At 38.0% G+C, this 25,037-nt stretch overlaps 1 protein-coding gene across 4 annotated transcripts in view; it reads left to right on the plus strand.

Moving 5' to 3' along the window:
• The window catches only part of ATE1 (arginyltransferase 1), an 86,568-nt gene extending 65,411 nt beyond the window's left edge, over positions 1-21,157 (plus strand). For all 4 annotated transcript variants that reach the window (XM_086616416.1, XM_086616417.1, XM_086616418.1 and 1 more), the window contains one exon: positions 18,074-21,157. In XM_086616416.1, the coding sequence (XP_086472542.1) occupies positions 18,074-18,252 (179 nt within the window). In that variant the 3' untranslated portion in view covers positions 18,253-21,157. The remainder of the gene's footprint in view (positions 1-18,073) is intronic.
• The last annotated feature ends 3,880 nt before the right edge of the window (positions 21,158-25,037 follow it).

The raw sequence follows: 25,037 nt of genomic DNA on the forward strand, positions 1-25,037 counted from the left end.
TTAATAAGATTTTCATTCACTAGCTGGTTCACTGTTGGAGTGATAAGATGGAGATAAATGAAAGGAATTTGAAGAGAAATGACCATTTAGCAGGATAGTGAACTTCTGAGGAAGCTGCTTCAGTTTCTTGCTTTTCCTCATCCTGTGCATTCATTTAAGCACAAAAATGACAACTAAACTACTGCCTTTGAAGGTGTTAACCCCATACAAGCAAAGGGGCATCCTCTTCTTGATTCTGTGAGATTCCAGTGGCATACCACACGTTTGGAAACTGCAGGATGTAGAACTTTGCATCATTATCAGCACAGAATATCTCACTCCAGACACTACTGGAACTGTGACTTGTGTCCCGTGGTTTAAGGAAATTAAAACATAGCTACACGTTGAAATGTGCTAGACCTGCTGTGAGCTTATAGTCATTTGAGGTTTAAGTAGTTGCTAGCTCTAAGGAAGCGATTTCTCAACAGTAAAATCATTTTCCTTCTTACTTCTTTACTCCCTACAATAGTCAGTAATACAAGTTTAATGAAATTACTATGAATTTAAAAAAAAAAAAGCAATAGGAACGATAGTGTGCTTTATTCCTCATGAATCAGCTTTCTGCAGTAGCGCCTGTAATTATGTCAGTTAAGTAGGTCGTGGTTTATCAGGAGCGGGACTTCCGATGTAGCAACTGGGGGCAATGACCAGATCCAGTAAACAACTGGGAGAGATAGTGCGACTTGCATCGCTGCCTGGGGCAACACCGCAGTCATCGGAAATGGTCATCTTTTAATATTGTCTGTAGTGTCAGAAAATTCCTGAAACGTCACCTCACTCTAGTTTGTTCATTACATTTGGCAATTTTTGAACTCCTTTTCTCTCCCTGTAAAAAATTTAAAAATTTCCCAGTTACAGGAGGTTATGAAAATGCATTATAGAACAGCAGCGAGTGCTACTTCAGGAGAGGGTGCTGCGCACTCTGACCTTCCAAGTCTCTGCAATATGAAAAGGATTTCTGTGTATTCATACGTATCACATTGCAGAGCTCCTTCCTAGAATCAGATTTATTTTTTTCTTTTCTGAAAAACAAAAAAAGAGATGCTCACAAAAAGCAAAGTTTTTCTAAAGTATCAGAAAATATTAATTGATATTTTCAGAGGATTTTTGCCTGGTTTACGTTATGTGGTTGTCCCGAGCTTGAACATTTTCAAAGGGTTTTAAAGTGTATTGTTTTCCATCCCCATCTCCTCTGACGTCCGATACTTTTGTTAACAGTTGGAGAATGAAGAAGAGAGGACAGGCAAACTAAACAAAGTTCTTAACTCTTTATGCTGCAGAGATAAGTCTAAAAAAAGTGTCTAACAGTTAATAACTTTAAAAAAAGCAATCATAGGAACTATAATAGCTTTTTATTGTTTAGGATGGCAAATCATGGGCGCCTGATGGTTGAAATAGGTCCAACTCTTTACAGCTTCTGGCCAGTGTAATGAGGTTCAGCCTCACTTAACCTCAGAACACTCCAGTTATACAGAGACAGCGAGGAGGTCTGTGCCAGCAAATGCTCCAATTTGGTATTTAAATAAACTCCTAGTAGGTTCTTTATGTGCAGTTTCTAACGTTTATTGAAAAACATCAGTTACTGTCGAGGAAAGAAAAAAATCGCATAGCAATGCTCAGATAGCATTCATGGATAAAAGGTAATGTTTGTCAAGTTTTGGTGAAATTACCAGTTTTTCCTAAATTACTCATGCCTGTTCAATTTGAAAAATTCAGAAGACCTGACGTCATCTTATAAGTGAGGGATGTTTATTAGGATTCTGATGTGTTTGTTATTAAACAGCTGCCAGTCGTTTACTTACAAATAAATAAGCAGTTAGTGAGGTGGGGCAGGAATGGAGACTTTGGATACGGATGCATTCTGAAAATTGAGGTTGTGTTGAACTGCGTCTAAGAGGCCATTGGCCTTTACTTTGTAAGGATGAACCCTATGTGAAATGAAACTGTGAGTACAGATGGAATTATGTTGAAGAAACAAAGAATTAAAAGATTACTCTGCAGATAAGTGCTTGTCAGTGACTTTGACACCGTATCAAAACCGATGAGCAAAATTCAGTCACATGATAGTGTCTGCTAAAATATTCCTGGGCATGGTCAGCTTCCTCCTCTCAAAAGTGGTCTTCAGGGTTTTACTTTGTTGGTATTTTCACTAACAGCATTGCCCATGGAACAAATGCAGTATAAAAAGTATTCTAAATAATTTACTTGATATCTTGGCAATACTTCTTCAACTTTCCTTGTTTCTGAGACTAACCCACTCAACATTTTTTTTTCTAACATCTGTTGAGAATTTCGGTTTGTTGCTTCTGAGAGAAGCCTGTGAAAAAATGTCTTCATGAAGTAAAATCTTTATGAAAATCTGCTTTTGGGATGGCAATTAACTTAATGGGAAACTTCAAATCTTTCTTCTCATCAGCACTGGACTGTCTGCACCTTTAAGAAACAACTTCAGATAAGGGCAGATACAATCCCAATCTAAAGAGGTAGCTTCAAAGCCTTTGTAGTTTTATACCCTCTTGACTGTGTCAACTGAAAGAGGGGAGATTTAGATTAGATCTAAGGAAGAAATTTTTTACAATGAGGGTGGTGAAGCACTGGAACAGGTTGCCCAGAGAAGTTGCGGATACCCCATCCCTGGAAGTGTTCAAGGCCAGGCTGGATGGGACTTTGGGCGACCTGGTGTAGTGGAGGGTGTCTCTGCCCATGGCAGGGGGGTTGGAACTAGATGATCTTTGAGGTCTCTTCCAACCCAAACCATTCTGTGATTCTGTGTAACGTGGGGTGTATGTGTGCCAACAGGTGTGAACAGTGCCAATCAAAAATGACTTTTAATACTCTTTTTTTTTTTTCTTGACTGGTTTGTTTGCTGAAGTTGATAAATTGGCTCAGCGAATACACATCTGTTCAACTTCCTCTATATCTGATAATAGAGTGAAATAAAAATGGAATCAAATGAAATACAATAATTAAAATGAAAGTGCTTTCTCCAGTATTGAAAAACACACATGACAAAGGCATACATAGACTGCTCTGTGCTGGCTTTGGGTGTTCTTGGAGGCTCCAGAGGGTATAGTCTAACACAAACCACGATGGATGCAAGTAGATGGTATAAAGAAACAGTGAAGCACCTCTGGTTTGTCTGGTTGATTATGGTAATAGTCTAAATTATAGTCTAGTAATAGACTAAATAGTAATAGACTAAACTGATTAAACTGTATGAAATTTTGTAAACATCACAGTGAAGGAGACTTCTGAGAGGGATCTAAGGATGTATATGTAACATTAGTTATCTGGTAGAGTTTATGGAGAAATCTTTCACAGCATGAAAGGTGTAGGAGAAATGAAGAATGTGAGGAGTCACAAAGGAGTTTCCTTCAAAAATTGATATAGTGGTCTGGGATATCAGATCCCATGGTCAGTCAGAGGTAGAACTTGCATTACTGCTTGGAGGTGCTAGGAATGAAGATGAGGTTGAGACTGTGGAAAGCTTTAGAAGTGAGGTCAAGCTGAATCAATCAGGGTACGGGTAGCTGGTAGAGACATGCATGGAAAGATGGGGAAGTAAATTGTGCAGTAGTTCATATAGGTAGAACAATGAGAAGAACAACTTGACAAGAACAGAAGCAAGCTGTTGAAATAAGTAATGGTAAGATCAAAACTTGAAAATCTAGATAGATATTTGTAGAGATGAGTAAGAGTGGCTGTTTTTTTAGGTACATTATGTAGACAGAAACTAGATGTGAAAACCTGAACAGATTACAAAGCCAAGGTCATATGCCAGCAGAAATTTGCCAGTGCCCAACAATTCAGGAAGCTCTTTCCTCGTCGTTCTTGATGCAGACCAAGCTTTGCCTCTGCCATCTGCATGGAGCAATACAGACTCTGCTTCTTCTTCCAGCAGAGGGGTGGAGGTCCTTAGAGGAATTTAGGCTTTAGACTGTTTCCAGCTGGTCTGAGCCAAAATGACAATAGGCATTGGAATCAAGAGAAGATAATTTGTCTTTTTGGTGCTTTTCAGTGATCTGCCTGCAGCCACCCAGGAACTGGTGAAGCTATGTCTGCACAAAAGACAGATGTTGAAATCCAGAAAGTCTTATAAATTGCTTCATGTTCACATACAGGTCTTAACCATCTGGAAAAAAAACAAAACAAAACAACCCCCAAAAACCCCCAAAACCCAACCTAAAACAGCACTAAAATCAGTACCTGAGCTCTCCTTTCCAGGAGTGTTAGTCCAATGATCAATGCCAGTCCTGGGACACTACAGAGGTCTATGTAGGGGTCAGAATTTGAAGTGAAAGGTCTCACTTCAGGCTCACAAGAATCACTCTGAAAACCCCAATTCGCTGTATTATCTTACAAACAGAGGTGATACCAGATCACTAGTGGTTTCGAGTTACTGAACTAAAAAAATTACTTAAGAATTCCAGTCTTTTTTTTAGTAAGTAACTTTTATTGCAAGTTTCTATCAGATTTTTAAAACTAGGAGTACAAGCTGAAAAAACTCTTTGCTTTTCTTCAGAAATACATTTCTTACATGTTACAAAACTAATTCCATTTTCTTTGCCACATACAAAATGAAAATTTTCACAACTTTGCAGCATTGTTATTCTGCTGCCTATGGTAAGCTAAAGTAGTGAAAGGCAAACAATTCCCAGTACTTAATAACTTTGGAATCCTCTTATTAGTGACTTGATTATGCACCTTAATGCTTCTTGCAAGAGATTGAGGGTTATTAGTTCTAGTAAATAAAACTTAGAATTCTTACCCAGAAATCTGCAGGCTTAGGCAGTTATACAAAACTATTTTAAAAATGTGTTTGTGTGCATAGTGCTTTCACTAGAAAAATAATCTGTCATGACTATTTCAATAACTGTGATTCCTAGTGCCATGTTTTTCAAAATATTTAATTTTAAAGGGCATGTTTCAAACATGTTTTACGTTTGTTGTGTATGTGAGATACATACAAGTATATGTGTATGTGAGATACAAGTGTTTTGTTGATATTTTTTTTTCTTCTTTTTTTTTCTCAAGAAGTACAGAGGCTGCTTAAGATATATTTTAAAAGTCTAGTGTATTAGCATGGTTCTGGTCTTAGTCCCCCTCCCTGTTTTAGCAGAAAAGCCCTGATCACATATTTGTAGCCGTGAAGTGAACTGTGGTTGCCATTTCATCATGTCTAATAGTTTAGATCCCTGGCAAAGCGATGTATACGTGTAGGGTTGCATCTTTGAATGCAGCCAGATGGATTAATGCAAAAGACAGTATAGGTTAATGCTTATAAGGTTAGTGTGAAGCAGATTAACATTTATGAGAATAAATGCACTGACGTTCTCGAGACGATGAAAATGTAGTCACAAAACTATCACAGATGGAAAACATTAAGCAAATTGTTTAGAACTGTGCAATCATCTGATTAGGGAGAAATTGCCTTCTGCTCTGAAACAACTGCTGGTTATAATTTTTTTAAAGGTACAATGTTGTGTATTTTGGAGATTTAGGAAGCGGTTTAAATAAATTCTAGTAGATCATGAACTAAATTCTTCTAAAGAACTAACTTTCCACTATCTTATCAGAGCTATAGGTAATAAATTTGAATTCTATAACCAAGAAAAAGACAGACATATCAATTATTTCTAGAAGCTCCTCTAGAAAAGACACATTTTACAAGTTTGTATCTGTTTCTTATTAAGTTTATAAACACTTGGAATCATCAGAATGTGTATTTCTAAGCCCAGTGTGATCCTTGAGCAAGATACTTAAACAATGAAGATAGAGCCAATAAGGTGTAGCCAAACAATGTTTTTTCCCTCACTTTTTAGTATGTTTGGATTAAATTTAAATGACTGGCCTGGGGTTTTAGCCTCATATGCATAATATTCTCAAATATTCCAGTGCTTCTGTAGTAAAAAGGTAATGTTATTAACTTAGTTTGTGGGTCCTCAACACCTGGCATTGCATAAATTGGTTTGTGGGTTAGAAATTGCAGTGAACCATCAGCTGTGAAGCGGAGTCTCCTAAAGCAATCAATGGCAAAGGCAGAAGGGTCTTTAAAATGTGATTCGAAGTAATGGTCATTGCATGAACTCCGTTTTGCGTTGTTCCAGCGAATCTCAAACTTTGCTAAATATTTGTGTTTTAAAAGTTCGCATTTATTGGTTTTTCTGAGGATATCTGTGTCTGACATACGTGTAGCTCAGTAAACCTGCGCCTCTAAAGAAGCACTATTGTCTCACTTCTAGTGTAGTTCATTAAACATTTGGCTTGGACGGTAAAATTTCCCAAAATACGTTTTAATCCAAAATGACTGTCATAAAGGTTGTGTAACGAACAGATGTATTTCAAAATTACATAATTTTTTGAGGACTTTGCTTGAAATATAAAGATGTCCTGGCATACTTTTCTTCTCACATTGAAGAGATGAATCTTAGATGGTTGCGTGCTCAAGATGTTCCTTCAGCATTTGAATGTTGTGACATTTGATTCTCTAGCTTTTCTGCTTTCTCTAGCTTTTCTTAATTCTGCTTTTTTTTTTTTTTGTGACTGGACCACACGTTAACTCATTAGTTGGTGAAGATTCGGGGGAAGCCATTCTATGGTTCTATGATATGGGGAAGGACAAGGACTGCCAAATCTTCTAGGAATCATTTTCCATACTCAGAAGGCGTTAGAAACACAAGAACAGAAATTAAAAATTAAATGATGTGGGATAAGTAGAGCGATCATGCAGATGTATTTCATGCCGACGATAACTAGCATATGGGATTCATTTGGAAATGTGATAAAAGTTAAAAGCTGTAACGAGGTGCAGAGACAGAGCGGCCGTGGAAGCACCACCGCAGCCACGTGCTACCAGCCACCACGGTGAGATTTTTCCAGGGTCAGACCTTCCGTGACCACCCTCGGTGCCTTGGAACATGTTTACACTGCGCTCTGGTGACATCATCCTGACTCTTTTCACATGCAACATAATTGATTCCATGTTTTAATTAATTTAGCCAGTAAATTGATTGCTGTAATCTGATTTATTTAGCTGATAAGCTACTGCCAATTGCTTCAATTTTGCCTGTTTCTTGGAAACGCTTGCATTTGTAATTCTCAGCTTGAATCTTTAATTTGTGGGGGTTTTTTTTCCTTCTTCTCATGTATCAATCTTAATGAGGACTTTGCTTTGCCCTTCTTTTTGAAAGATTCTCCTAGTGCTTTCTGCCATTTTCACTTCTATACAGTTCAAATATTTTAATAAGTAGTATTTAATGCTTTTACTCTTTCGTTTTTTTTTCCTATTTCCATCCCTTTTTTTGGAGCTGTAGTTCTCTAAAGTGTAACTTAACTTGCATGTTTTGTGCTATCTTTTATTCCGATGGTTTTACTGTCATTGGAAGCTCAGGGCTCAGTACTGTGTTTTGCTGTCGGCTTGAAGTGTGATTAAAACCTGTGATTAAAAGTCCCTGGAAGTCTGGCTGAAAGTGGAACTGCCTCCTGGGAAGCCTTCTCGTGAAAGTCCGGAGTCCTCGTTAGTAGCCCTTCACTATCAACTGGCTCAGGGTTAGTCCCATGGGAAGATTTTGCTTCAGAAAAAGAAATAAACCTGCTAAAGTTTTTATTCTTGCATAAATGTGATGAAAATAAGTACATGGAAATATATTTATGAAATAGAATTTAAAAAAACATACAGGATTGCTAAAATTCCCTTTATTTGAATTAATATTTCTATCTCAGCCACCAAAAAAAAAAAAAGTTTTTAACTCCCTGGAAGCAAGGTTATAATCCAGAGGGTGACAGTGGCCTATTGAAGTTACAGAGTGTGTTTTCTTAATTTGTTTGTGCAATGCAAAATGACTCCAAAATATATAAAATGGGGCGATAACTCTGTTCCTGCCTTGATAGCCGTTGTAAAATTAATTTGACATGAAAAATAAAGTCTGAAGCACTTTTACGTGTCATAAATGCCAGCTTTGCAATCACTGGAAGTAGCAGAAATTCAGATACGTGGAAGGACAGTCGTGATTTGCTCTCACATGGGCACGAAGGTCAGGACGTCTTCTTAGGTGCTGCTCATGCTACAAAACTTTGGCTCGTTAGTGTCATTTTGGAGTTAGGAAATTCCTAATTATAGTAGAGTTGAGTATTTGGCTTCTTGGGTAAATCTTACTGGATTACAAGGTGTTTTAGCTAACAGTTGCAAGGAAAATGCAGTTTATGTAGTGTTTCTGCTTTTTTCTTGTGTGTTCAGGAAATAGATGGAATAAGGTGTTCCGATTGAGATGCCAGGGAAGTCCTGCTAGATTTAGTAATGAGGTAACCGTTCTGTGTTTATCTAAAAAATATTTATTCATGTTTTTCATGAGAAATGTATGAAATATTTCATTCATCCCTAATAGGAAGTGTTTGTGTGGCAGTGGCTTTCCATCCCTCATCTTTTCTATTTCAGGTGCATCTCTAAATTGGTAGTCTCAACCTTTAATTCCCAGATTTAATGACGTGTTTAATGTATCTCTTCCAACAGCAACTGAGTCGCTTTTGATGATGTTCTTGACATGACGTGTACCTTGCTAAACTCTCTGGAAAGATACGTGTGCAGTTTTAATTCCCTGTTAGCAAGTGGATTAACGAGTTGCTTTTATGTTCTGTTTCCAAGCACTCATTGGATTTTGACCATGATTTTCCCTTCTGTCTTTAAGGAGAAATGAGCAGCTCAAAATACTGAACATTCTTGTGTTGTTCTGCATAACTCAGATACCTTGAGGAACAGAAAAACACAGCTACGAAAGGTTCTGAGAAGCACTGGAGAGATGCATCTGATGCAGGATAAAGCTTGGTCAGGCTCATCAGTGCTGACTCAGAGCAAATAAACCTTCCCAGAACCCAGTGTGATCAGTCTTGGGCATTAGAAATGTCTGCAGAGCCTAGCAATAATGAGTTGGGGCATGAATGAGCTTGTAAAGCTTTGACCCAGCTAGTTTAGATCTGCAAAACTACCTTGTGCAGCCTGCTGATTGCCTGGGTGCTGTGGTCTCATTTTAGGGAGACAGTCTGCGGGGCCATGCACAGTGTCTTGCAATGTTCCTGCATTTAAAACCGAGCTGTACCTGCTGCAGTTCTGCTTCTGGTCCTTGTTTGCAAGGTACATTTAAACTGAATGTGTAATTGAAAGTTGCCTGGATGACCAAAAAGGGTATTAAAAACAAGAAAAAAGAAAAAAACTGCAAAAGCCTCCTGGGTTATGCAGTTAATATTCTTCGTTGTTGATTCACGTTCTCGTTTGTCGTATCTGAAGTCATCAAGAATATTGTCAGAGATACAACTTCAAAAGAATTGACTAGTTCATTTTGTCTTCTGGAAGATCATCTAAAAGTGAAAGAGTTGTCTTTGTCAACTCGCCCTCTACTAGAATATGTTCCTTTTGTTTGTTTGTTTTGGGTTTTTTTGCCTTAGTGTCCTGACTTTGCAGGCACTGGATACTGTTTTCAGATGGGAAGTTGTTCGGTCTCATTTAACTAACATTTTCACAGGTACTACTAGGTTTTTTTTATAGTGCATCCCTGAAAAGCAAGTCCTTGGAGAAATATCAGTATCATTTAAATCTAGCCCTTTGGTACCTGTTTCTCAGTTACCATATTTCAGGATAATAAATTGAGGTAGGTTAGAAGCATTGTATGATATGAGAGCTCCTCATAAATAAACATGAAATTTTATAGTTAACTGTTTTATCTCTTTCAAATGTTTCCAAAACAGGGCTGTACTTGCATTTGAGCGTTAGGCAATGTAGTCAAAGGATTGTATTTGCAGATAAGCCAGAAGCTTTTGCAGGTTGCTGTGAATTACAGCTGAAAACGAGAACTGCTATGAATGGCTGTATTCACAGGAAATGTTTTTCCATTGGCACCTATTCATGTTTACTACTAGAATAATAAGAGTCAAAACACAATGAGTTATTGTTTCCGCGTGGCACAGCAGGGTTAGCGGATTTTGAATGCGTTTGTCAAGTGATTAGTCTGCTTGCTTCTCAAAATTGAATTGCAAATCATAAAGCAGTTGTATGATTTCAGGCACAAAGCCCAAAAGTTTTGTTTGGAAGATGTCTTTAGGATTTACCCTTGTTGCAACTTCCTGTCTTTACCCATTTTAAGGTTCTCTATAAGTTGTACTCATAGAACTGTAGTTCTTTTGTCTTCATGTTTTAAGGATCGTTGATAATATTTTGATAAGATGCATTGTTTTTCCTTAGAAACATTCTCTTTTTGAACAGTGATCTCAAAAGTTCCTATTCTTTTCTTGTTAGGGTAACTGCAAATAGTTGGCTGATTGAGAATATCCTGAATGTTTTACTGTACTTCCTTTGTGACTTGTGATTTCTGGTTTTAATTAAGGATTCTTTTCATTGGATTTTGTTGTTGTTGATTATGCCTCATTTTAACTGTGCTCTTTATTTTGGTTTGAGTTAGTATTTTTATACCTCAAGGCATACTGGTCTTTAATATTTCTTAATGTATGAGTCTAGAAGAAAAGAAGCAATATGTGAAAATAACACACTTCAACTCACTGTTCTTTATAAATATTACTATTAGTGGGTATTACTTATCTTGTCACTGTATATATATTGTCTGTTTTGTTTTTGGGAATGACTTCCTAAGCTTTGCTGGTGAAGGAAAAGAATTAATGCTTTACTTTGAGTAAGAAACAAGCTTAAATTCAAAGGTCAGATATGTTAGACTTCTGATTGAGGTGGAAACAGTTTCTATTTCCAGTAATTAATATCTCCTATATTTCAGTCATAAACTTTGAAAAGTTAATTCATTTCCTTTTAAAGTTTCTTTGTTTTAAAATCATTGATCATTAACTGTGACAAGGTCATGTAAACCAGATGTAGTTTTTCTTTAAAAAAAATTCGACAAGGCCTTAGTGTTTCTCAAATAAACGAACATTGCCATAGTGTAACCAGCAAGGGATGGGTGCTTCTTTGGATCATTTTTACACCTGGTTTGAAAGCTCGGGAATCGTGAAACTCTAACTCCTTGGAAATTGAATTTTAAACCTTTTCTTTTTGTTTGATTTGGAAAATGTGAACACTGTGTTCATCTTTAAAAAGGAAGCAGTCCTAAGCGCTTCAAAATTGAAAATTAACAACTGAGAACAACTTGAAACAAAACCAAAACCCAGGCATCCCCTTTGGGCTGTCAGTCTGAGAGTGCAGCAGTTGTCAAGTTTAATCTTCGTACTTTCTTTTCCTGTGGATTTAATGTTTAGAGATAAAAATAGCTTTTCTGAGATTCTGTTTTTAAGCATAGTGGAAACTAACTTGTAACGTGATTATTTATGTGAGAGTTTCCTTCAAAGACTGCTTTCAAAGTGAATCACAGGTTTCAGTTAACAACACAGTTTTAAATATTTTATATTTCGAATTAGAACTGGTTCTTTGCCTGTTTACTTTCTTTCTTCCAATGTTTCATCCTGCTATGGACAAAATAAAATCCAGGTTCTCTGTATAGCATGGATGCAGAAGAAAAAAGTGAAGATGGCCAAGTACTTTCTTTGTTCCATGGGGTTCAAGTAGCATTTAAGGAAACTGAAACTTATGATCAGAAACAGCATAATTTCAGAGTTTAGCAGGAGTGCCATGTTTCTTTTTTGAAGTGGAAATAGCAGACCTCAGTGAGACTTCTTACTAATTCTGAATCCATTCAGTACAGAAAATGTAAGAAATATTTTCCTGTGACTAATGTGTTGGGTTTTTTCAAATTGACAGTTGTCCTTTTTCCTATTAGAAAAAATAAGAAAGTCAATAATTTGTCACTTACGTTATTTCTTCACTTATTTTCCTGTAAATGGAAAAAATTTATTTTTTTAAAAAAAAAAGTTACCTTGCTTGCATCTCTAGATTATACCCCGGATAAGTTTGAAAATGTCATGTTTCTGAGGAGCATATTAAAGGGGATGAGGGAAGAGGTACCACTACAGGCTGTCGTTCCAAATCGGTACTGATCAAGACCAGCTTGACCCAAATCAGCCATCGCCGAAAAGCTGCCTTAGTAACAGTTTGCTACAAAAAAACCTTGGAACCATCACACTTTTTTCAACTGCGAGCCTGCGTGGAGTTGCCGCGGTCGTGCGGCTTCGCACGTGCTTACCCGCCTTTGACCAGGTGTAGCTGCCTCTTTCACTTCAGCTTGTATTAGGTAGTAATAATAAAGGTTAGTGCACTCAGAGAATAAAAATGTTTGGATATTGGCTTCCCAAAATAATTTTTTAAAAATTCTAATGAATTCCTACACTGTGAGAAAAAACATTGCGAATATAAAACTTTGAATTTCTATGTACAAGCACGCTGATGCCCGTTGTGCTATTGCTGTGCATAAAAATAGTGAAAGAAATCCTCCTCCTTATTTTATGGTGGTGTTTCAGCAGGAATGCATATCAGCACTTGAAACTCATGTCTTGGTTTCAGGAGGGAGCTCGCAGTTTCAGGGGGAAGGTGGTTTGGGTTGTGCGAAGAAATAAAAACTGAATTGTACAGGAGTATGTCAGGCTTCCTGCTCTTCACATTCCTCCTGGTCCCTGGAGTATAAAAATATTTCTGGGGCTGATTGCTGGATGAGGCTGCCTTCGGAGACCACTGCTGGTACTTCTGCCGTGTTGCTCAGTGTCGCTCAGCAATGTTGCCCATGCTTGTGTGTAGCTGGGCCAAGAAATCAAACCAATATCTGCCCGACATCTGCCAAGACAAACCATCGTGCAGAGGGTCTTTAAATCACTTCTACTTTTTATTTTGTTCTTTTACCGACGCTTAGCAACATATCTGATATGCTTTGTGTTTTCAGAAGAGAAATCCTCCATGTATGAATTGCAGTTAATAGCGATACGGGGGTGGGAACAAAGAATTGTAACACTTCTTTGCTGTCTTTGTAGTATTTTTATGGAATCACTGTGGCAAGGTTGAAGAACTTAAACTGAAAGAGGGGAGATTTAGATTGGATATAAGGAAGAAATTTTTTACATTGAGGGTAGTGAGGCACTGGAACAGGTTGCCCAGAGAAGCTGTGGATGCCCCATCCCTGGAAGTGTTCAAGGCCAGGTTGGATGAGGCTTTGGGCAACCTGGTGTAGTGAAGGGTGTCCCTGCCCATGGCAGGGGGGTTGGAACTAGATGATCTTTAAGGTCCCTTCCAAACCATTCTATGATTCTATGTAGAACATCTCTCCTATATTCAAATTTCAATAGATGAATGCTATATAAATCATTGAGGGGTTTAGGAGTATAGAGGAGAAGAGAAAGAAGTGACAATTTATTCAACAAGAATTTAGCTATATTTTTAACTTTGAGACTTACAGGATGATGTTTCTGTAAAGAAAGACAGTTGGTGTCCGCAATTGCTCAGTTTCCTGAATGGTACTTTGAATCTACAGAATCGATTTTTCTGAAGTTTAGGATTTTTATGTATCTACCATCCAAAATATATTGAATGTATGTTTTATATGTCAAGTGACAGTGACTTTTCTGCAGACTACAGTTAATCAACAGCTGCATGAGAAGGTAATCTTCACAGATACAAAGGCAAAGTCCTGATAATTCAAGTGGACATTAGCAGTACTGTGCCTCCTTATAGTATTATTGTTTATTTGTAACAATCTTTGTTAGTAGAACTGCTTCCACCAAATCCAGTCATTCCCAGTGATGAAGTGGTTCCAGAAGTGTCAGGAGGGAATGCATAGAAATAGATAAATTGTAAAAAATTATAACAAAAAAAATATGTTCCAATACTCGGTGATATTTGCTTAGGTGAACTTGCAGGAAGATGGTTTTTACAATATTCTAGAGCAGCAACTTGCCACTGAGCTGCATGGCTCAGTCTTCAAAACCGTGGTGTACAAGGTCTGGTCTTCATTGTACAGGGCTGGACTGGGGTGAGGGCTAAAGAACCAAACCTTAGAAAATTAACTAGCCGTAAATTATAGCTTGGTGAGGCGTCCAACAATTATGCACTTGCAAAAGAAATTTTGTCTTCAAACCCATGATTTTATCTTTTTGAGGGTTATATAAATGCATACATCAGTTACTTGTGAGGTGAAGCAGAGGTTAGTGGGAGACTCAGGAGGTATAAAATGAGAAAATATGAGGAAAAAACCACCACTTTTTTAGCTTTTTAATGGTAACAATACTGCACTAGTGATTACAGTAATAATTAAAGTTGCTCTAACATACCGTTCTACTACCTGATCAGTCTGGGTCTATCCAGAAATGGAAGTCACTAACTGAAATTTCTGTATTAAAGCATGGAAATAGTACTTATTGTTGGAGATGTTTTTCTTGTTTTCAACAAGTAATTTTATTTAATATAGCATACGATCTCATTTTGAATTGGGATTGCTCCTGTATCCCAGCGTCAGTTATGCAGAGAAGGCCTGTTAGAATTCAGTTGGCATCTCCTTAAATATAAAGCAAATTTTATCATGTGCCACTCAGCAGTAGCAAATATTTAATTTTCCTTTTTGGGAGGGTAATTTGTGTTTTGAACAATGCTGGAGCCCAATCTGCTTTTATTTTCCATTAAATTCTCTTAAATCTATTCTGCTTAGGTATAAATCATGAATAAAGGGATTACTTTCCTGAATTCCTATGGTGTTACTTCCAGAGCAGTAGCAATTGAAAGGTGGCTGAATTTTAACTTACAGATTTGTTATTATGGTGACACAAGTTCCTATTCACCTTCTCTAAAAGCTTAACTGTGTACCTGAGATTATGTTACTGATACTTAACTTTTCAGTAAGAGGTTTCTTTTTCAGATGGAGTTTAAATTATAGATATTTAAGTGTTTTTATAGAAGATTATTTTTATCATTAAAGTTTTTCTTTTGGGGCGGGTCAATGGAAAAATGTTCACTAAACCAGATAATCTTTGTAAAGACATTTTGGAAGTTTTATTTTTCTACCTTTCAAACCTTATTTGAAGAATCTGGAATCAACCTTAATGTGTAGAAAAAATACAAATACAGTCAATCAAATGTAGGTTTGTAAGACCAAACGTATCTGAGTTTAAACTTTTCCTGATTATAAACTCATTACCAAATCTTTATGTATGTAGTTCATACTGACTGTGTTAAGCTTAAAACGTGTCTGAAGTATTCATGTTACAGTGATATTTTCAAGATACTGGTATGTTCTTGGTTGCTCCGGGAAAGCCTTCTCCTGCCTGAGGGTTGTGTTGTAAACCTGTGCCCCAGTCCAAGAAAGTGCTGGTCTACAGCATGGTTTGGCAAGCCCTGCTTCTCCCCAGAAAACGCTTGGCTGCAGTGCTTAACAAATTTGCTAGAATGACCCTCGTCATAATAGTGGTTTAATATAGCTGCAGGGCTCGAGCTAACGAGGGCCTGACTGCAAGGAGGGTAATGGACCGACTGCGCTTGATGTGATGAGTAAAAGTGGAGTAAGGGTACAAATGCTGAGCAACAAGAACAGAGTTCAGCCGAGCCACTAAGGCTATGGTGAAACTGAAGGTACAGTAGCTTTAGTTACTGTAAGAAATTGAATCTGGGGCCAGGAAAACTACGAGCCAAAAGATTAACTCATCCAGAGTATCAGGCTTCAGTATTATTTGAAAGCAATGAGTACCAAAGAGTGAGTAGTGAACAGCTTTGAAAGTGCTTTTGGCATGAGGCTCTGAAGGCTAGGCTAGGCGTAAATCCATGTCAGGACACAAACATGCAATCAGCCTAGAGGTGCAGTAAATATAAACTTTCCAGTTTAAGAAGTTAAAATAACTTTACACTCGTGTCACCTCCAGAAGCTAAACTTGCAAATTTTTCCTTGGTGAACTTTGAAGGAGGAGGAAGATGTAATAGAAGAGGCAGTAGGGCTGGTAGTTGGGATATCAGAAAGCCGTTGACCACACATCAAAAAATTAATGGATTTCAAAGAGGGAGATAAAGCCATAAAGTGTTTTTGACTTGGGTATTTATCTAAAGCAATTGCCAACAATCATTAGTGGAGAATGCAATCTTAGCAAGTACTCCTCAGATTTTCTTCCTTCAAACCGCATTTTCCCAGTTAAGTCTTAGGAAATACTTGGTGCTTTCATGGTAGGAATCAAAACGTAGATAAAAGTAATGAAGTCATTCTAAACTTTGTAAAGCAGGCTTCGTTAATTTTCACATACTAAACTGAGGCAATCAGCACTGAAATGTTTGTAAGACATTTCTGTGGATGAGTAGGGGCAGGGTCTTAATGTCTGGTGAAGAAAAGCAATTATTGACCTCCTTTGTCTTTCATAAAGCATAAAGAATATTAAGCTTTTCTATAGTAAGGGCTATATTTGAATAGAGATTTGTCTTCTAGATTTCTTCAGATTCTTCCAGACAGGTGGTTTAGCTTACCAGGGGCAAGTCTGGTGAGCTTCAGGTATGTAAAAAAGAAGCAAGACAGGATTTGGTGACCAATTTGCTTTCCTGAGCTGGTGTCATATCCTCCGTGCTTTGGATCTATTGCCACTTGTGAAACTTGCTGAGAAAGTTCTTCCTCTGTTTGGTCTCTTATAAATAAAAGCTGGTTTTGCCCGTGAGTAGCTGTCTGAATGGTCTGGTTTTCCACAGCAGTTGGTTTGATTTTCAGCCAACCAATGATCAGCAGAAGGCTTTGTTGCAGGTGTTGTAAGTGGGGAACGGTGTAGAGTGGGTACCACCGTTCACATCCTGATCAAGGAGCCTTAAATGTTCTAGCCTAAATGAAGCAAGTACATGAACACATAAAATATTTAATTTGGGGCAGATTGATGCAATACTTAAAGCTAAGCAATTATACTCACCCGTGCTGTCTCTTCAGTCAGAACAATGTTCTGACACTGAAAGAAAAGTGAGTCTTTGCCTGCTTTATGTCCCCACATGCTGACCTCCTATAAGCATCTCTGTTACTATTTGAATTTATGTGGTTCTATTCTCAAACTCAGATTCCAGCTTCTGTGTTTGACTCTTAGATTGGTGGCTTTTTAAACCTGAAGTTCAGAAAATGCCAAGATTTCTTTTACCAGTATTTTGTAATAATTTTATCAATTTATCCTACAACGGTCTCAGGCACATGGGCATGTTCTCTCACTTTCTTTCAAGAGTTCTCTAGCACTGTAAGGCCAATTTTTCTGACACACAGCAGCTATATAATGTTATTGTTCAGCAATAGCATCCATTGGATTTATAAAAATAAGGAAGTTTTAACTTGTTCAATGCTGCTCTTATGTGTATGATTCTGGCTAAACTAAGTCACAAGGGGTCTGTAGGTGAGGTTAATAAGATTTAACTATGGTGTGTGGATCTTTGAAAGCTTGAGGAATTACGTCGTGCCCACCCAGCTAGTGCTTGCGCTGCTAACTCCATCTGTCGGCCTGCAGAGCTCGGGGATCAGACTGGAAGTAAGGACATGTGGTTAACTTCACTTTACTAGAGAAGCTCAGAAACCAGTATAAACGAGGAAAAAAAGATGGGGGCTGGAGAGTTTCACCTGGGAAGGTAGTTTATTGCCTGGTGCTTACCTAAGGCAAATAGCGTGGAGGCTTCTTGCTGGTTTTAATACACGTTTCACAGCTGGGGAAGGGGAGTGCTCTGTGCCCGTGGATTTTGCAAGCGGTAGTAATTGTGTAGTAATTAAATGCAAGATGGCAACAACAGCAAGTTTCTTCTGCTTGGTTGTGTTTGAAAGTATTTCCCAGATAGAGTTGCGCTTCTGGCAGTGGGCTCCAGCGAGCATGAAATGAACATGAATTTTAAAATACAGCAGTAGAGGTATTTTCAGAAATGTTGTATATCACCATTAAAAATGTGCGATGCATGATTTATTTTTTCACACTGCAAATACAGTTAGTTTGCAAGCTAGGTTTTGTTTTCAGCTGTGATTCAAGATGACAGCTCTGTAGATCAGCTCTGCTTTCACCTGCAGATTAGTTTTGTTACTTCATGTAGTTTTCATGATGCATATTGAAGTTAGTTGCGTAAATTAAGATTGTATGGACAATATGCAGACCTAAATTTTGTGTCCTCTGATTCTCTTTGCAGTCGATGAAGGTCGTGTGAAGGAGCTGGGCAGAGTGAGAGTACTTCACAAGAGAACCGTGATGCCTTACAGTGTGTATAAGAAAAGAAGGAAGGGGCCGAGCGACGAAGCCAGTGTTCAGCAATATGCAAGTTTGGTTGGACAGACCTGTTCAGAAAGGATGTTGTTGTTTAGAAGTTGAAAAACCATGAAATGGCATTTCGATGGCGCTACGTTTTAATTGCACTGCCACTGGATGATACGTGCGTACTATAGTTGTGTGTCAGTATGCCTACTCAAACAGCAGTATGAAACACAAGTATATATCTAGGCTTGTGTGAACACGTGGTACTGTGTTTGAAGATCAACTCCAATAAAACTTACAATACAACAAGGCTTCAGCAATCTAAGTTTAGAAAAACATGCTTGCAATATATTTTAATTGAGTAGTTCTAGCCTTTCTGTGCATTTTGAGTAATTCTAAGTATCTAAGCAAAATGAAAAACAGGTGTCTCTTTTGTAGAGATAAATTTTGACAAAATCTAGATTAACATTAATTAAATTACAAATGTTTTCAAATAGCACCTTGGATATCTGTTGTTAAAAATTGCCATGAAATTTATGCTCGCATTTGTGTGCTCCTGAACTCTCGCAAGAGAATTGAAACGTGCTGTTACTTTCTAATGCAAAATCTGGCATGGTTTAATTTCACTTCAATAATATATTTAAAAGCAGGAAGAAATTATTTTCACTGCACATTCCTCATTTGTTTAAAGCACTAGGTTAGTGTCTGAGGTCCTAGCGAATGTAGGAATTCATAGATTTGCAGTGGCAGGGGATGCAGTGCTTTGGAAAACTTTCCCCTTTCGAGATAAAACAGAATAGTTGCACTATAAATATACCAAAGATATGCAGCCAAGTGGCACAGTGGTTTTTTGGTATAAGCCTTATCCTTTGTGTAAAAAGAATGGATGTTTTAATGCACATCACTAGTGTGAACAGAGCTGGGAAGGTTTATTCTATAGCTCCTCAGTGCACATTTCAGAACTATGCTAAAAAAAGACATGAGGTACCACTGCTGGGTTTTGTTGCAATTTTATGGAAAGACTTAAATATCATATTCCCGCGTTTTTACTGACTCTTGTGTGTGCAGCTCACAGGTTAACATCTTTTATAACATTTACTGAATACTTCTGTTAGAAACACAGGAAGTCGCGATGCTTTATGAAAGCACTTTATTATCTGATATGTGAACATTGTCATTAGTAGTCTGTGTCCCTATCAAGTCATACAAGTTATGGGAATTTGGGGAAATAACACTGTTGTGCAATTCAGTCATGTATTACAACATCATAACAATGCCAATACATTTGTGTTTCTTACCTTCTTGGGTAACAGGAGTGAGTATTTACCTTGAATCAGCTTGAGGTTTCCTGTTAACCTTTGAAGAAAGATTCTTATTCAAGAATAAATGTGTAGGTGTTTTTCCCCAGAAAGGAAACAAATTCAATTTTACCTTCTGAGGGTTACGTCTCCTTTCATTCATGGGCTTGATGTAATTTTAAACACCTGGTCAATGTTATTAATCATTGATTTTTATGTGGAACAGACCTAAGGATTTGGGGATTCGAGTGCATTGAAGATTTAAATTTTTTTCCCATATCTGTTTGAACATTGTAATATTGTTGATATAGAGCACAGCTTCAACAGTAATTTTAAAAAGTAATTTTATATTTTATTAACTGGGATGTATTGTATTGATCTACTCCCAGTCTGCAACAGAATTGATTATTTCTGTCAGCATTATATCTGGTGTGTGCTTATCTGTTGCCTGGTACTGAGAAGTTTCTGTATACTGGACAATTTAGTTTGTCCATGTCTTGTCTAAGCCTATTGCCATGGGAGAACCACTCAGTGCTACTTATGAACGTTATTATAAAGCGTTCCTTTCTGTGGAGAAAATACTCTTGTCACTCAGTGAAATGTCAAATAGCATAACATTTTCTACCTGCGCAGTGTGTTGAAGAGCAGTGATGCCCGTATGGCTTAAAACCAAAATACGTGAGAAAACCTTTTTTTTTTTTTTTTTTATGGTATAAAATCAGTTAAACAGGCACAGAGGAATTCCAATATGACTTGCAAAATCTTAGAAGATTATCCAAACTGTTTAGTGATGGCCTTGCTGTGCTCCTGGAGATGCTAAAGTTCTGTTAAACTGCAAGGGAGCAGACTTAACGTCACCACTGGGAGTTCTTGAAGAGCTCCATCTTTTTGTGCCCACTATTTGTTACTGATACGCCTTCTAGATATGTATTAGACTTTTATCTGATGCTCTGTTTCTCTTGGGGAGCTTTTAGGGACTGCAGTTAAAGAAAAGTGAGATAAGTATAAAACCGAAAATTGAGTACAGCTTGAAGTTGTCATTAGTGTGACCACTAAATGTAAATGACCATTTCCTGTGAATTCTGAAACGGTGCTTTCACTTTCTGACCTCCACTGGGACTGCAGCACCACAGCACGCTGGGCTTCTGGCTCTTACTGATCTCAAATATACACATACATATTAAAAAAAAAAATCAAAATTGAGATTCTTCAGCATTATTTTAAAAGGAAATTAGTGCAGTAAGTATTTTTCAGGACTGATAACTCTGCCCCTGTTTTAAAAGTGGGATAGAGTCTGAGGATGAAGTTCTGTAAGTTTTGCCATTGACTTCAGTGGAGCTGAAAATTCACCACTATTGTAATTTTATTTAATAAAATGTTGTCATTGAGAATTACTGAATTTAGAGATATTTAATTTAGTACAAAATACTTTATAAGGATTTTTTTAGTGTAGTTACTTTGTGAGAGTTAGTCCCTAAAGTAAGGTTGGATTGTTCTGTTTTCTCTTGATAAATGAGCATAAAATGTTGGTAAGAAAATGCAGAGCTGTGACCAGTGCTAAAAAATACCAGGCTTTGTTTAAATTGGAAGTAAACGAGGAGCTTACTCATTACCAACACCAATACATTTCAGTAAATGCAAAAGAACCCGCATGTTGAGTTTGTATTTGCTTTTCAGCAGGCCTGTTTGACTTGTAAGTATAGAAAATAAAGTTATTTCTAGTCTCTGTGAATTATTATAAATAATAGCTCCGAGTGTGACTTCTGTCTTATTTTGCAGGAATTCATTGTCTGGAAGGTTGACTAAGTGTCCAGTGAACAGCAAAGTTCAGGGAAGTCAAAGAGTAGTGGTGATGAAAAGGGATACTTGTCAGTTCAAAATATATGCCCGTATTTTACAACTAAATCTTAGTTCCAGCTAAACAGATGAATGAAGAGTTTATACTTTGAAACAGAATTTATAATTCTTTTGTGAATAGAACAGAATAAAATAAAGAGGCAGCCTTTTCACAAGTGGGGAGTAGATAGGACTGGCTATTTGTTTTGGTTAGGCTATACTATTTCTAGTTGATTAAAATAAAAACTTTCTCTGAAGTAAGCAGCCAAACAAGCAACACAGAAATCTGGATGACACACATGAAGATAACCACATACTGATTCGTTTTCCAGCTGAATGGGGCAGAATTCCAGGTAATTCTGGGTTCCTGAATGAGTCCTTTGTCAAAGCCCAGTGCCACCGTGGCTCAAAATGGTGTGCCAAGGCTTGCAGTGGTCCGGCACACGAGGCTCTGTCCTTCAATCGTACTTCCTGGGAGCGTGTATTTTTTTCTGTTTCATTGCTCCTTTGGACTCTACGTTCATCAGTCTTTCTGAAGTTCTGTTACTGTCTTTGCCAGATGATCATTGTGAAGCTGCCAGCCCAATCAGCTGAGTATTCATGAATTCCCTCTCATACCGGTCATCCCAGATAACCCTTCAGACACGTACCTCCTTATGAGGCTCTCCTCATCAGCCGTGCCATCACCGATGTTCCCCCCAAGCGTTAGTGGTTCTACTTGCTCATTCTGTCCCAGTCCTTTCACAGGAAGAGTCTACACGTGGAAGGGTGTAGGCAATATTTAGGGCAGAACCCATCGCCACGTTTCAGGGAAATCATCAGCGTTTCCAGAAGCCTTGTAGCCACATATCATACCCAATGCATTTATAAAACCACACCTTCAGAGCTTTTACTTATGATCTCGCATACTAAGCATAAAAATAAAAAACCAAATTACGTTTCCACTTGCCAAATGACTTGTTTTCTGAAGTTAGTCGAAGTGGTGGAGCATTTCCAAGCCCTGACTCTGGCTGTCCGGAGGAGGTCAGGGTGGTGAGCCGTGTCCCTGTCGGTTGAGGGAGGTGCTGCAGAGAAGACACCGAGGTGAAGGCCTTGCGTGACACAGAGGAACTGAACGTGGCTGCTGATCAGAGGAGCGTTAACAGGTAAGGACCCGTGCGATTGGCTTTTAGTTGTGAGACAGATACTAGTGCATGGTGGAAAACAAATAGTAACACCATTTTATTTCAGTGGTGCTAACTGAGTGAGTATACCAGGTAGGTTGATTATAATAATTTCATTTTATACGAGTTTTTTTGAAAAGTACAGTGACTGAGTGGCCAAGCACACAAACACTCACTGAACGGAACATTTTCTGAATAGAACTGCTTAAATACACAGATAATGCACGAGTATTAGAGTGTTAAAATATGTTGCATAAGCCAAAACACATTTACAAGATGTAGATGTACAATAGTATCTCATACTGTTAATAAACACAGTATCCCGGTGCTAATTGTGGTCAGTGGATTCCTAAATAAAATAGTATTCTATAAATTAATCTACTACACGTGTTTTATAGCATGTTTCAAACTCATCTCGTGAGAGCTTTGTTTTCTAACAGTATTAAAATAGATGGGAATGTAAATATATGAAATCAACGTGTAAAACCAAGTGTAGCATGTGTTAATGCTATCTATATTAATATGAAATAATCTTAATTCTGAAAACAGTGGCTTTTACTGATCTTAGACAAATCAAGTAACAGCTTGGAAGCTTTCTGACTGTATCTCTTCATGGTTACATTTTACCGTTTTTATGTTTATTCATTTCCTCATTACAACTATTCCCATCAGATTTTTATGCTTCCCATCAGTTATTTCCACTTTGGTTTTGACACATAATACATGTGTCTGCCAGAAGTCCTGCTGAGAGATTGCTATCAGGACAAAAGAAAGTGTTAGAAAGTCTATTAAGTAGTGAGAAGAGAGCAGAGTCCACAGGGACAGTCAGTCTGCAACCTTTGTGCTGCAGAAAAAGCAGGATTTATTTACAATTTAGTCTGTTGCAGACTTGAAAATAAACGTGTCAGATTTCATTCATTTCCCTTTGTCTGTGACGTCTGATTGTCATTGCCCAGGAAGAATCAGTGGAGCGTTGTAGAACATTAAGAGAAAGAAAAAAAAAAAAAAAGTTAAGATCAGTGTACTGCATTTATAGTTAAAAAAAAAAAAAAGAGTTAGAATCATAGAATTGTTAGGGTTGGAAGGGACCTTAAAGATCATTTAGTTCCAACCCCCCTGCCATGGGCAGGGAAACCCTCCACTACACCAGGTTGCCCAAAGCCTCATCCAACCTGGCCTTCAATAAGGGAATTCAGTTAATAAGTTAAGGAATGAATAAGTTAAGGAATGAAAGTTAATAAATAAGTTAAGGAATGAAATTGCATGAATTCTGTTAAAATTCTCCAATGCCTGCATAGGATCAGAAATGTGCAAGCTGGATGGGACTTCCAAAAATTGGTTGCTGTTTCTCCTCTGTCTTCTCCAGACTGAAGCCGGGGAGGAAGACACCCACCACTCCTCATGGGTGAACTTTGCTGTTGGCGATAATCTCGAACGAAGGCAGTTCAGTGAGTCCCTTAGAGTGATTTCCTGCAGGGAATAGCATCCTCGTTATTGAAAGTTTCTAATACCTGGTATCTAATTGTCCTGCTTTTGGTTGCAAGGGAACCTGGTTTGTTTTGTCCTACCTGAACATGAAGAGCAGTCACTGCGGTTCCTCCTTGCAACAGCTCTAGACGTTTTCAAGACCGTTACGAGTCAGCTGGCTGTTTTTTCTAAACTGATCCCAATTACCTTTCCAAATAGTCATGTTTTGAAGTTATTTTATTGAGCTTTCTTAAGCATTCCCCTATTGGTCCACTTCTTTAGTGTGGTGCCCTGGTGCCAGCTGCTCCAGTAATCAGAGTCATCGTTATTTCAGTGTTTTAATCAGCAAATAAATGTAATGTTGCTTTTTCAAAATAATAATTGTTGCGATCTGAACTGATTTGTCTGTTTAACACAGAGCTGTATTTTCTGTTTATCTACCATGCTTCAGTAAACTACGGTGAAGAACCAGCCCTTACTATACCAGGAAACATAATTTTTCTCTCCGTAAATGCTCTTATCCTGCGGCCACAAGAGGGCATGTTCCAGCTTGCGAACTTCATCATAGCACTTGAGTTACTTCTTGTCTGAGTATCCACGTTTTCTGGGTCTCCTTCCTTAACATCACATTCTGAGTTTAATTTTCCACTCTGCTCTTAATTGTGGTATATCAGAAAAAAAAATTATTGTCGGATGGGGTTGGCAAAGTTCTGTGCTACATTAGTTGAATGAAGCACAAATTTGTTAAAAATCAGGATTAAAAGCTATTTCAAGACAAATAGTCCAGACAGTTGGGGTTGTTCAGCCTGGAGAAGAGAAGGCTCTGGGGAGACCTTCTAGCAGCCTTCCAGTACCTAAAGGGGCTACAAAAAAGCTGGAGAGGGGCTTATGACAAGGACATGGAGTGACAGGACAAGGGGCAATGGCTTGAAACTGAAAGACGGGAGATTTAGATTGGATCTAAGGAAGAAATTCTTCACTCTGAGGGTAGTGAGGCACTGGAACAGGTTGCCCAGAGAAGTTGTGGATGCCCCATCCCTGGAAGTTTTCGAGGCCAGGTTGAATGAAGCTTGGAGCAACCTGATCTAGTGGAAGGTGTCCGTGCCCATGGTGAGGGAGTTGGAACTAGATGGTCTTC

This window comes from Tauraco erythrolophus, chromosome 9 (genome assembly GCF_009769465.1).
Source record: "Tauraco erythrolophus isolate bTauEry1 chromosome 9, bTauEry1.pri, whole genome shotgun sequence".
Taxonomy (NCBI): domain Eukaryota; kingdom Metazoa; phylum Chordata; class Aves; order Musophagiformes; family Musophagidae; genus Tauraco; species Tauraco erythrolophus.